Source organism: Phoca vitulina, unplaced genomic scaffold (assembly GCF_004348235.1).
Source record: "Phoca vitulina isolate PV1807 unplaced genomic scaffold, GSC_HSeal_1.0 scaffold37, whole genome shotgun sequence".
In the NCBI taxonomy this organism is placed as follows: domain Eukaryota; kingdom Metazoa; phylum Chordata; class Mammalia; order Carnivora; family Phocidae; genus Phoca; species Phoca vitulina.
The window spans coordinates 16,045,193-16,059,452 of NW_022589740.1; the positions used below are offsets into that span (position 1 = coordinate 16,045,193).

A 14,260-nucleotide genomic window follows, 5' to 3' on the forward strand; every position below is an offset into this window, starting at 1 on the left:
GAAAATGCCCTTGTTTGTAGGAAACACACCAAACATTTGGGTGTGATGAGGTGTTATGTAGACAACTTACTCTCAAGTGTTTGAGGAAAAGTAATTTCTTCTACTGTTCTTGCAAATTTGAGGTTGTTTCCAAATAGTAAAAACCAGAGGTAAACCAAGCAAAAATAGGAAATGAAAGCTGGGAATGAGCTAGGGGAGGAGTAAAAGAGATGGACTAAAATAGCTCTGGGAGAAGAGGAGGAAGGATTAAGGAGAATTAGTCTATTTGGAAGAGGGGGTGGGATAGGAAACAAGATGCCAACATAGTTGACAGAAACTAAAGGTGGGGTTGGCAGTGGATTTGGAGAAGTTGGAACATTAACAGAGAAAAGGGCGGGTATGTGGAAAGATGAAGAAAAAAAGAGGGTGGGGAAGAGAACTAATATTTATTGAATGGCTTCCCTGGGCATTTAAATCCCATTTAACTCTTACATAACCATGTAAGATGAGAGTTTTATCCACATTTTTAAAAAATGAGCAAACTAGAGCTCAAAGAAGTTAAGTAACTAGCCCAAAGTAATACAGCTGGTAAGCAGAACCAGGATTTAAATCCCAATATATGTGATTCCAATGGCAATGGGATGGTAGAGAAATGGTCTCATCAGGTCAGAGAAGGGAGATTATTAAATTTTTTTTCCCCTCAGGGATTGCAGTGGGCACAGAGACCAAGTGAGAAAATGATTGTAGGAGTTTGGAGGTTGGGGTTGAAACCAGGATTTGAATAATCTGAAGAGATGTGTTACTTGAAGTCATGGGAAGATGGCAGAAAAAAAGGAAGTAAAGGGAAGCATTGAGATCTGAAGAGATGAAGTCATGGGGAAATGGCAGAAAAAAAGGAAGAAAAGAGAAACATCGAGAAATATAATTACTTGTAGATGAGAAGAGACAGAGGAGATCAAAGAGGCATTTGCAGAAGGCTTGAGGGATATGATAGGGCAACTTCTAAGATGGTATCCAATGATCTCACCTCTTATTATTCATACCCTTGTGTAATGCTCTCCCCTTGAGTGTGGGCTGGATCTAGTAATTTGCTTCTAACCAATAGAATACAGCAAAAGTGACACAACATCACTTTGGTGATTAAGTTACAAACAATGGTAACTTCCATCTTGCTGTTAGATCCTTGTTGGTTTCAATGAAGCAAGCTGTCATATTGGAGAGGACCAAGAGTCAACGAACTAAGGGCAGCTTCCAGTTAACAGCCATCAAAGGATAAACGCCTTAGTCCAACAACCTTAGAGACACTGAACCCTGCCAACAATCAGGTGAACTAAGATGGAAGCAGATTCTGTCCCAGTTGAACCTTGTCTGAGCCTTGGGCCCACACTGTGATTGCAGCCGGTGGGACTTTGGTGTGGAGGACCAGCTAAGACGTATCTGGATTTCTAACCCACAGAAACTGAAATAATAACACGTGCTGTTTTAGGTCGCTGAATTTTGGCATACAATGGATGTTCATTATTCAAGGATTCCACACTGCAAAATCACCTATTCACTCAGACTTATATGTAACCTCAAAATCAATACTCATGGTGCTTTCATGGTCATTTGTGGACATGTCCAAAATAGTGAAAAATTTGAGTTGCCTGATGTGCACTTTCCCAGCTGAGGTCAAACAAGGAGAGGTTCTGCTTCTTGTTTCGGTCTCATACAGTAAACAAGTGTCCTTTTCATGCTCAATTTAGTGCCGGGTTTTGTGCATTTTTGTTGGTGATTTCACTGTTTAAAATGGTCCCCAAGAATAGAGCAGAAATGCTAGTGTTCCTAAACACAGGAATTTCTCCGTATGGAGAAAATTCATGTACCAGATAAGCTTCATTCAGGCATGAGTTATATTCAGGCTGTTGACTGCAAATTCAATGTTAATGAAGCAACAATATATATTAAAGTGTATGTATACAGAAACACACATTGAATAAGGTTATGTGTTGATCAGTTCATGGAAACAATATGATCAGCGGCTCACAGGAACCTAACCCTGTAACTGAGGAGCAGTGGGTCAGCATTTGCTAATCCAGTGTCCTCAGTGACTTTATAGGACATAACTACCTCAAATAAAGAGAATCGACTATAATTTGTTTTGTAGCAATAGATAACGAATACAGGCAAAAATGGGAATTTATAGTTCACCGATCTAAGGAGGAAGCCTTTTCACAAGGGGGTCATGATCAAGCATCAAGGGTGCAGGTTGCTTACAAGTGGTAAGGCTAGACAGATAGTACTTGGCAGTGATTAGTGTCTGCCATCTAAGTTATCATTAAAATGGTCACATATTAAAAAGAAATAATTTTGCCTGGCCCAAGAGATTTATTTCTGATGAATGTGAGTGAAACTCTGGAGGAAAATTGGCCTCACAAAGCAGTCTCTTTGCTCTGTAAAGCCCACAGCAGGGTGAGGAGTGGTATGTACAACCCAAAGGTCCCAGCTCAGTTAAACTCTCTGTGACAGTCCAGGGTGATGAAACCTGGGGTGGCTCTTGTCAAGCACACAGTCACTGCCCACACAGGGAGACAGTGCAACTGCAAGAGAGGCTGTGGAAGAAACAGTCCTTTGGGAGACTCGACGTGCCTCAACATGCCTCGACACAGCTTTTCTATGATCTGGGGCTGAAAGCTTAACATTTTATTTTATTTGCTTTTAACTTCAACCCGTAACATAATCTTTTTGATTTTGTTTTTTAATGAGGCTCCCAACTTCATCCTGGATCCCTACTCCTAGCGCCACCCAGTACTCTAACGAGTGTGCTAAATCCCTACATAGGGATGAGTCTTGTATAATACGTAGCATTGGTGTCTGCATGTATAGGTTTAGAAGTTACATAAATGACCCTATTGAGATTTTTGAGTTGTATTGAGGTTTTCTTTCTTTTTCCACTCTACCCTGTAAGTGTGGCTTGGTGGACGTGTAGTTTGTTGCTTTCTAACAGCTGTAGAGTATGCCACAGAGTATATTCACCACATTTCTACCCATCCTCTTCCCTAGTGTTGGACTCCTAGCCTGCCTCCAGTTCCCACTACCATAGTTAGGGAAAGGGGGAGACGAATAGAATAGTTAACCTTGCAGCATCATGCCCTTCATTTGACCATAATCACTTCTCTGTCTTCTCTTGTCCTTCTTACCTTCACTGGGTAGGGGGCAACATCCACCAGGACTCATTCCTAGATCGTGAGAACGTGCAATGTCTCACTTCCTGTAGAGCAGCTGCTCCTTTGATTACTCTGACCACTTCTGGAGAGGCAGGGGTACAGATCTGTTTATTAATTTTTTTTTTTTTAAAGGCACAGGGGCTAATTCCCAAGTCTGATTTTGCCTGAAGGCTGTATAAGTGTGTAGGTGGGGGAAACCCAAAACTAAAAATAAAATGCCACTTACTATATTTTGATTTTAAAATAAATACATGCCCCCAAATGGCAAAGGACAGAGAAAGGAGAAGTTGACAAAAATCAAGTAACCACAAAAGCCAAAGATAGTTCTGTCCTCAAGTACCAAGTGCCAAGCTAGACCGACATCCACTTAAGTCTTCGGCAGAAGTGAAGCTAGAGGAGGACTCTCGCTGACACAGAGAAAAGAAAGCCCATGACTTGTGGAATCAATTTTTATTTCTGAATTATACAGAGAGGCTATATATATATATATATATTTTATATGGTGGTGTTACATATCTTTATATTATTAATCCACGCTATTTAGGGAGAAATTATTTATTTATTTACCAAAACAGAGTCTAATACTTTATTCTGAGCAATCCAATACATGGTAGAAAAACTTTCAAATATATAAAAGATTAGTCTGTGCACGTCTAAATGTTTCTAAGGGAGCAAACCACCGAGGCATTGTGATTAGATGAGGCGCAAACATAGTGCTGTAACCGAATACTTAAAATGACGTCTTAATAACACAAAAGCTTAGAGTAGTGACTTCCTCACACATGTTGGAGTGTATCTCAGAAGGTCACCCCACAAAACATTGTATGGCTTCAATAAGGAACTTCAGGATCTTCTCCCACACCCAGCTATTGCCCTCACACAAACTTTTTCACTCCTTGATAGTATCTTCTGTGTAGATTTAGGTTCTTTCTTAATCAAGGAGCTAAGCAAAGAACGGTTGCCACCTTGGGAAAACAAGACGTTTGCCCCACGACCCCTTGATTCCCTGAACTACAAACGTACAGGTAAAGTGTAGAACCGTTCCCAGAAGTCAGAACCAAAGCAAGAATGCTCAGAATGCAAGAGCTAGATAGCTACTGATGTGAATGTTTACATCTGTCTACCTATCTGCTTAGGGATTATTTTTTCAGGATTCTTCTAGAATTCTATTTACTTGGACAGAATTTACAGAGTGGCTTTTCTCTAGCACGTGCACTTAAATTAATGTGTCTTTTTAAGATAATAAAATAGCAGATGCCTATCGGAACAGTGGTGCAGCCCATAGAACAGCCCAAACAAAATCAGTGACTGGGAGAGAGGCTCATAATTTCCATGAGGGAAGATGAAGCTTCCAACAGAATACCACCTGAATAGTTTTCCATGAACAGGCTAGACAAGCTCAAGGAAAATGTGAATGGTGGGACTGTTGCTGTGTCCGGTTGAATATAACAAGACCCCTCTATCAGTAGCTCTGTGTCCTCAGGTTTGCACCAACTGAACACAGCCCTGATTTCCTCATTCCTTTCTGTAGTTAGGGGGCCCACTTAATTCATTTTCCAAAATGGGACAGAGCTGAGCAAAAGGGACAATTGTCAGTAACAGCGCCAGAGCAATGGTACTCAATGGGGGAACCTACCAAATGTTAGGTCACTGGTCTTATGTCAACACTGAGCTCTGGGAGAGGCATAATTTGGGCTTCCAAAGGTGGAGGTGGGCGGAGAGAGAGCATATGTTCTGGGGTTCTTCTATTGGATAAGACAGATGTTAGGAGGGAGGAGACCCAAAAGAACACAGTTCAGCAAGATGCTCTCTTGAAAGGGACACAGAGGGGAACTCGGGGAACCCTTGAAAGGGACACAGAGGTGAAGTATGGCTTATGGAGGAAAGAGCACCGACCTGTGTGTATGAGCGCACATCTGGAAGGTGGGTGCGAGGCAGACATGAAGCGAATGAGGTCAGCCACATGCAGTCACCCTACAAAGAGGTCTACCTCAAGGTGTTTGAAAGCTCCTGACACCCAGGACTCAAGTGCCCCAGAAAGCTCTCCTGGATTTAGCCACCACCCCAAGCCCATGGTGGAACCCTGGCCTCCGCTACATTTTTACTGTTGCTAGCTTATTAGTAACAGGTGATACCAGAGAGTAAGAATGGCCCTCGGAGTTAAGTCCAGGACCTCGGCAACCCCCCTAAACAGCCAAAAGCCTTCTAAGCAGGCTTCACTTGGGGTCACGTAAATGAACCCCGAGCCATGCTTTTGTGCGGAGGACTCCCTGTCTTTTTCAGCAGGTCATTTATTTTACCGAGTACAGAGGCCAACATGTTCTTTTTAAAGAATAAATGAGTTTGCAGGCTTACTTATACATTCTGTTACAGAAACTAATATCCAAATCCTAAATGGGAGAAGGGGGGAGAATGGGTGCACTGGGGCAGGAAGGGCCCAGCGAACTCTTTCTATAAAGAGAGTAAATAGTTTAGGCTTTGCAGGCACCGTTCAGTTCAGCAGCTGCTGTGTATTAGTGGCCCCGGGGAGTCTGTGAACCAATTCGTATGGCCCCGTTGCCACAAAACTTTATTTACAGATACTGAAATTTGCAGAATTTTCATGTTTCGTGAAATATTAAAAAGATGTTTTTTGACCCCAATGTGAAAGCCACGCTTAACGAGGAGGCTGTGTGAAAACAGGTGGTGTGCTAAATCTGCCCACGGCTTTGCCAACCCCTCTGCTAGAGGCCCGCAGATTTGAAAGCATGTTGGCATTTTCAAGGGCATGTGAAGACTACACAGGGGAATTTTGCAAATGATAGCACGCACTCCTATTTCATGTTAGACCTCTGATCAGATCCAAGTGATTGAAAGCAGATTGAGATAAACGAAGGTTCCCAAATAATGAATTTCTGAGCGGGCCACCTTACACCCGAGTCCTTGGCACTTACAACGTCACATTTTGAATGAAGTTGACGGCGTGAAGCGCAGAGCGCTACCAAAAAACGCCGACATCGACCCTTAAGTTTCTCAGCGTGGAGGTCCTCAACATTCATCGGAGAAATAACGATTTTTAAAAAGACCAATTCACAGAAAACACGACGCCCGATTTGATAACTAAAATAAAACTGAGGTGAATCAGAAAACCTGGGTCCCCTTGAGACGTTAGAGACGATTCACGGGGACAAGAACCAAGGTGGCTTCACACCTGAGTCTGGTTTACAGCTATGCTAAGCGAGCCGAGGGTTTTAAAGGCAGAGTTCCATGGGGGACACAACTTGCCTGGGGAGCGTTGAGCCCCAGGTGTTTTAAGCCTAAAATGATCACCAAGGAGAAATCCAGCCAATCTCTGGAAACGGATCCACTCATGATTAAGAGTGGACGGAAGGTATCTGATCGGTCAACACCAGTCTAAGAGAGGAGACCACCGCACCAAGGGCTAACAGAATATTGAAATGGAAGGTCCTATTGTCTTGCTAAGGTTCAACTGAAATCTTTGAGGCACGTAATTGGCAAAATAGGAAAATACACACAATTTCATAAAATATGTGAAGAGTAAACAAATTCCCTTACTGTTTTTCCCCTTAGAAATTTAGAATGGCACCAGGTAGTGCAAAGTGGAAAAAAGGAGAATCAGCCCTGTCTCTTCCAGGTAGGTAGGCTTCAGCAGAATCACGAAACAGAAGAGTATCTTCTTCCAGCCATGGCCAACTAGGGCTTTCCTTTTAGCTTCAGGTCAATACTTAGGGAAAAAAGGGAAGAAAACAATGAGAAATGTGAGCAATTGAATATGAAACATTTAGTGATGGTTCGGAGTGGCAGGTGTTTGTTTTTTTTCCCTCAAAGGACTTACTGACAATAAATCATGCAAATCTCTTATGCTAGAAAAACCTGGTAAGTCACAACCCTCCCCTCGTTGCCAAGCTTTCCCCTAAAATGTGGAATCTGTTTATTTTTTACAAAGCTGTTTCTGGAAGCATTTTACGCCTCTTGAAATGATCTAGGGAGGCAACAGATGTGTGTGAGGGCTCGTTTCTGAAGTGGACTAAGGAACATTATTGCATTTTGGGAATAAGGGATCTACCTATTTCTAGTAAATGGCCTTCTCTTGTGGGGCAAATCCATGATCTGCCTGAAATAAGTAACATGTGATAAGTGCTACATAGCAAGAAAGTGGTCAACAATGAAACAATAGCAAAACAAAACCCCCAAAACAAAAACAAAAAATCCAAAATAAAACCAAACCATAACACTTTCTAGAGCCAAAGAATTTGTTTGAAATGGGTTAGCCTAGCTGATTGAGATGGATTCTTACAACCTAAGAAAAGGTTGTTTTTAAGAAAGTCTTGTGGGTTCCCAATTATCTAGAAAATAATTCAAAGATCTCCTTGGGCCACCATCTACTGCGACTTATTGAACCTATCAGAACTTCCTGGCACCTACCAGAGAAGAGAGCTCCAGCCAGGATGCTCAAAAGAAGAATGTCAGCCATGAACAAAGAAAAACACCATTTGAAAGAGGCAATTTGGGAAGTATCTGTGGATTTCGCTGAGACCTGCCTTCCTGGCCCTTCCGTCCACACGCTGCACAGGTTCCTGTGCTTTGCTGTGGGATCTGTAGCAGCTGAGGGGTTCCTTCCTGCAGCTTTGCAAATAAAACCACTGGGGGCCCACGCTGCCTGCCCATCTAGTTTACAGGAGTAAAAAAATATCTTTCCTTTGAAATGCCCTCAATTCTACCACTTATTAGCTCGGGGCCTTGGCCGAGTTACCGACCTTGCCTAAATGTCTATGTCTGTATCTGTAAAATAGACTACTCCTACCTCTCTCAAGGCTTGCTAGGGATTAAGTCTCAAGTGTTTTCAATTGTAAGGAGGAGGAGGAGCCTGAATTGTAGTAGAATACTAGTAGTAGCTCAGGGTCCTTTTGAAAGGGGCCCGGATAAAAATCTGAGGACAAACAGAACACTACAACCAGGATGCCTATTCTGAAACACCTCATTTTTCACTTTTTTTTTTTTTAAGATTTTAAGTCATCTCTACATCTAATGTGCGGCTCGAACTCACAACCCTGAGATCAAGCGTCCCATGCTTCACTAACTGAGCCAGCCAGGCGCCCCTACACTCACTTTCCGGTAAACCTTCCAGGGTTTTAGAAATGTATCCCTTCAACTTTTGGTAAACAAAAAGCTGAAACACGAAAACCTATTTACACAGTTTATGGAAGAAGCCAGAGATAGTCAAAAGTGGACGATTTTTAAGTAAATACAGGAAACCACACTGAAGATTAATTTTTGAGACAACAGTTGTCCTGTGGGGCTAATGAAGCTACCAGCGATGCTACTAATTTAAGTTTCTCCCAATAGTACCACATCCCCTGGGTTGGATACACTTTTTATTTATGTGAAAATATTTTAAAAGCATACACAAGTCTTAGGACATGAACGAACAAATAAAATCCAAACTTGGAAGGAGACAAGCACCTGGAGATACTTCTTAAAATAGAATGCTTTGGGGGAAAATTTTACCTTGAATCAGAATTACAATACAAGAGGAATATCCCTCCCCTCGGGGCAGGTGGGCTGAGATTTCTACAAGCAACCTTCCAGGGAGACATAGAAACTACAGGCCATTTTGGCTTCTCACATGTGTTAAACGAGGTTCCTTACAAAGTATCTGACAGTATTGTTTAATGATAAATACAAACTCTTGTGTTTTCTGGAGGAAGATGGGGGGATAGGCATAACTTCCCTTCTTTCTCTAAGGAAAAGGAGAGGGGCACATTTCATTGGAATCTTGGCTTGATTGAACTCCCTGAAACCGCCTTTGCAGGTTATCCATTCTATACTCGCTATAGAAGGTGTAAAATGCTTCCACGCAGGAGCCAGACAAAGGTAAATGAAGCCCCTTAGTCTTATACTAATGAAAGCCAGAAATCCAGAGCTAGAAGTCAGCATAAGAACTTCTTGGCCACTCTTGCCCCTCAGCCTGGATCTCCTGTGCTGAGATCAGGCGCCTGATAGGAGCTTGGGAAAGACAAGGCTCAAGAAAACGGAAGCGAGGTGAAGAGTATGTTCTAAGAAGCGGGAAGTAACATTAAGCTTTGCAGCATCCCTCCCTCCCCCATGCCCAGCCCTGCAATGAACCCAAACAAAAAGCAGTGCTCTGCTCCCTCCCCAACCCAATGAGCCCCACGTACAAACAAGGAGTCAAACAGACAAGACAGACAAAGGAGTGGGTAAGCCCGCAGATGTTGCAGCCGGGGTCAGTGAGCGACCACCCCTCCGCGCAGCTCGCGAACTGCGGGCCTAGGACTCTGCTCTAGGGGGCGCTGCTTTGCCGAGGGAGGGGAAATTTGCAGAAGAATGAAGGTGGCCTCAGGGACTCTGTTTTGGCCTTGCAGAACTTGTGTGTGGCAATTTGCTTGAAGCAATTGTTCGTGGGACAGGTGAAACCTTCAGAAAAATAGCTGTGTGATTCCAAAGGTCCCCGTACAGCCTTTGTTCTTTACTCTTTTGTGGGGACCCTCTCTCCGGGGTTTTTGCCCATAAACTTCCTTAAACTGTAAGGTCATCGCAGTCCCCACAGAGCTGCTGCACTATGGTTTTCCATCCTGGCTTGGGACCTCGAGGGAAAGGGGGTCCAAAGAGAACAAAACACGACACTAGCTGCCACATTTAAGTCCCATCTTTGCCCCTCCTGGATTCCCGGGAAGGACTGCGTTTCATTCTCCACAACTCAAATCAAATTAGGAGCCGTCAGCTGGATGGTCAGTTTCCCTCGGAGGGCATGTTGGTGACCACACTTTAGTCCCTGAAACTGACAACTCTGTTCCCGTAGGCAACGAATGTTGTCCTCCTCGAGTCTAACCAAAGTTAGATCAGAGGCTGCACACCCATTCCAGAATTATGACCACCTCTCTCTGATTTCACAACCACTGGCCCCGGAACTGCAGACTCAAATCCCAGCTCTGGGACATTTTTACAACTGTAAAATGTGGGACTGGTCAGTTAATCTTTCTACTTCACTCTTTCCATACCTGTAAAATGTACCTCGTAGGCTTATCCTGAGGATAAAAATCAGATACTGTGCCTGAGGCTTTTCACATAGAACCCGGCACGTGGTGAGCACTCAACTACGTGTTCGATTTCCATTTCTCACAGGATGAGGCCAGCTGGACTAGCTCATTCCTCAAGTTCCATCCAGACTCCACTGCCTCTTGGAATTTTCAAAACAAGGACCTCTTCTCCCCCATCCGCCAAAATACGAAGCTCAAATGGAAGTGCCAACTTTCACTAATTAAAATAGATGATGTAATTCAGAAAGCAGAGTTGCATTCCTCCTGCCCAAATGCTCTTACATCTGGCTCTACTATTCATTTTCTGCCCATTTTTGGATCGGAAAATAGAATGCCAAGTAGATTTAAGCTGTCCTTAAGGATTGTAGTAGTGATCATCAAAGAGACGGTGTGAAGCCGGCACATTTCTCTTTTAGGGTTCTGATTTGAGAAATAGAGAAACTGAGAGCCGAACATCTGAACAGAGTTTACCCAATCCTTGATGTATTTTTGTTTTCTTTCAGAGCCCAGCCATACAATGCTACAAGTAACCAAACAGGTGTTATGGATGGTGAATTCTTACTCCTTCTCCATGGAAGACATTTCTGGATCATTGTAAAGGCAGCTAGTTCTGAGTGCAAGGAGAAACAAAATAGGAAGCAAGTAAACATTTTCTCCACTGTTACCACTTTGTAAGCACAACAGACACGGCATTTTAAACTGTTTGATGTTGTATCATTGCTAATATGGAACAAAGCTATACCTGAGTCTTTTACCATCAGTTTTGAAACGTAGTAACTGCCCATGATTTGAAAGCATAAAAGGAAGACTGAAATTCCAAACAGCTCCAGTAGTCTCTTCTGGTCTTGTTACTTTTTCCTGACTTTTCAATCTACCTTATTCAGAAATCATGATACTGCAAATTTTTATTTGGAATCCAAATAACATACTTTATACACAAAGGACAGTCCCTCTCAAGGAGCCTAATTTTATTTGCACACAGTTAACTTTCACTTTGCACAAGAATGAGCATTTTCCTAGACACTAAAAGAAAAAATGCCAGTGTCAGCTTTGTTTCAGAAAAATAATAGGACACTCACTACTATACGGATGAGCTGTGTTTGGGTAATCGAGTGAATCCTAAGATTAACCTAAACTGAATGTGTCCAGAAAGAAAAATGTAACTATATGAAATAATGAAATGAGTTTTGTTACAATGTATGAACGTGTTTATGCCTTTGGTGTATTATTAGCTGCTTCTGATAATCCATATTGGTGGGATTCCTCTGTAAGCAATTTTCACGTGTTTTATATTAATTTCTGATTAATAGGACATTTCAACTTTTACTTTGTCCCCTCTGGTCATATTTTATTATTGGCAAACAAACTATTTAAAGAGATTCTACGATCTTTTTATTTCGTTTTTGTTTTTAAAAGAGAGAGAGAAAGCGAGAGCACACGAGCAGGGGAAGGAGCAGAGGGGGTGGGTGGGGGAGGGGGAAAGAACCTCTCCCAACTCCGTGCTCAGCACGGAGCCAGACTCGGGGCTTGATCTCAGGATGAGATCATGACCTGAGCCAAAACCAAGAGTCAGATATTTTTATGGTGATCAGGTATTTTTATGGTGGATATTTGGCAACTTGAGTGAACAAGGACAGTCAGGCAAGTGTTAAAGAGTATGCTAGAAAAACCTAGCAAAGCTGGAATGGAATCAAGAAAAGGTATTCTTCTGAATTTAGTTTTTCTGTTGTTTTTTTTTTTAACTTTGCGTAATCCTTACAATGAAAACAGCAATTTGCAATCCATTTAATACTGTCACCCCAAAGGCAGCTGATGGATTCTTTACCATTTTCAAAATAAGCATGGCCCTCTATACCCCACTAGTCCTTCCCATGTATTTTCCTTCCTGTATAGATATCAAGTTTTAAGGAAAACATAAGGCAGGCTGAAGAAATCACCTTCTGAAAGCCAGTTAAGAGGTGGTGTGTGAGTACATGGGGAAAAGGTGAATGTTTGAAAATAAAGCAAAACAACAGAAAGATGGGTTTTGTTCCCTGACAAGGTAGATGTTTGCCTTTGGTTAGAATCAGCCTGAAGCTTTTAAATAGAGGTCATGTGGAAGGACAGGGTGTGTCTGTTAATAGAAAGAACCTGGGTTATCTGGCTTCTAGAACCTAACCGTATGTCTGCAGTGACCATGTTTTCTGAACCCCAAATCATCATGTACAGTCTGTCCAAGGATTGGGAGCCACTTCAGAGACCAAAAGGTAGTTAAGGAGATGTAGTTAGTATGCTGAAATGGCAGGATTTAGGGGCAATGAAGTCATCTGTGGGGTCAACAAAGTTCTTGCCCCCTTACATTTTGAAATGTGCAAATATATTTCAAGTCCTCACACATGTAGTGTCACCATCAAAAGAAGGAGGATCAGTTGGAGGGGAATTCAGACAGGTAGCTTACCCACTGAACCCAAAGCAAGAGCATCGACTCCTAAGACAAATCTAGTTATTTTTGTTCAGGCATTTACATTAAGGTGGGGATTCTCGGAGCGTGGTCCTCAGATGGGCAGCATCGGCATCACCGGAATGGGTTAAAATTACAGATTCTCAGACCTGCTGACTCAGAAGCTCTGAGCTGAGTCCCGGGACACTGTGTTGGAGCAAGTGCCCCAGGGATTCTGCTGCACAGCGAAGTCTGAGAACCCCTGCTCCATGATGATGAACGTAATTTTATGCACATTCGTCAGTTTATGCAGTGGAAATTTACGGAGCATCCATTATGTACTAGACATGCTTGGTGCTTCTGCCAGGAAGGAGATCAAGTCATCTCAGGACCACCTGAGACCATGTGGATACCTGGGGAGGGAGTGTGTGGGGGTGGGGAAGAGAAGAGAGGGAAAGATCGGAGAGGACAGAAGAGAAAGCTACACAAGAAACCCAAAGTGATAACTGTTTCACTAGGCAGCTAAGCAGGAAGGGCAGAAATATGGAAGGAGGGAAAATTCTACTGAAGGAGGCAAGACTGCATGGTACTAATGAAAGAACATGGCAGTATGACTTTACAAGGGGTTTGACTGGAAAATTATTGATTTCCCTCCCCTCAATCTTTTGTTTTGAAAACAGCTCTTTAATTTTATAAATGTTATCATCCTAAAAAAAAATCTGAAAGAGAAACTGATTGCTCTTTCTGTCTCTGCAGAATCTCATGACACCATGCAAATTGAGTGCAAATAAATGCTAACAGGGCGCATTACGCCAACATCTGGTGCCTTGGTTCCTAATGTCTTCCTTTCTTTTCCAACTTCTGGTTTGTAACAGTTGGGTCAGAGACTAAGAAGATTCTGTTAGAGTAGAAATTCAAGTACTTTTTTGAGTATTGTTAGTGTAAACGGGTGTCAGTTATCTTGAAAGAAAACTAAAAGGAATATTGTAACACGAAACTACACTTATGTCAATGTTTCTAAGGCAAATATCTTTCCTTCAATTAATTAATTAATTAATTTCAGTATCTCTCTCTTTTTTTTTTTAAGTGAGCTCTATGCCCACTGTGGGGCTTGAACTCATAACCCTGAGATGAACTTCCAACTGAGCCAGCCAGGCGGCCCTTTTCCTCAAATTTTAACCCAAAAGATCTGTTCTATAGGCAAATAATTCTATAGATATCTGCAATAAAAGTGTGCTGTAGGAAAAAAAATATCTCAATGGATTGTTCTCAGGAAGAATGGGCATTTACACTTATATAGAAAATAAAACCTTTATTTATTCAGAATTTGTAACTGTTTGGACATTGCCCAGGTTTCTGTTTTTGCAATATCTACTAAAATGGGAACTAGTTATAGAAATTAACAGTGTAAGCAACATTTAAAATGGAGAAAAAACTTTAATATAGTAAACATTCCAAATAGTACTTGTCTACATTTAATGCGTAATGTCAGAAAAATTAGTTTTTGGACTTGGAAATAAGAAAAGAAAATTACTGGATTTTCTTTCAAAGCAATGCTGAGTTGACTTTCTGTTGATGGGCTATTTTACAACCCTTCA

The 14,260-nt window shown here is 42.1% G+C and overlaps 1 protein-coding gene across 3 annotated transcripts in view; it reads right to left on the bottom strand.

The window, feature by feature from the left end:
* Window positions 1-3,628: 3,628 nt before the first annotated feature.
* The window catches only part of PRUNE2 (prune homolog 2 with BCH domain), a 255,648-nt gene continuing 245,016 nt past the window's right edge, over window positions 3,629-14,260 (bottom strand). For all 3 annotated transcript variants that reach the window (XM_032427669.1, XM_032427667.1, XM_032427668.1), the window contains 2 exons: window positions 10,806-10,853; window positions 3,629-6,909 (listed from right to left, as the gene is read on the bottom strand). In XM_032427669.1, the coding sequence (XP_032283560.1) occupies window positions 6,879-6,909; window positions 10,806-10,853 (79 nt within the window). In that variant the 3' untranslated portion in view covers window positions 3,629-6,878. The remainder of the gene's footprint in view (window positions 6,910-10,805; window positions 10,854-14,260) is intronic.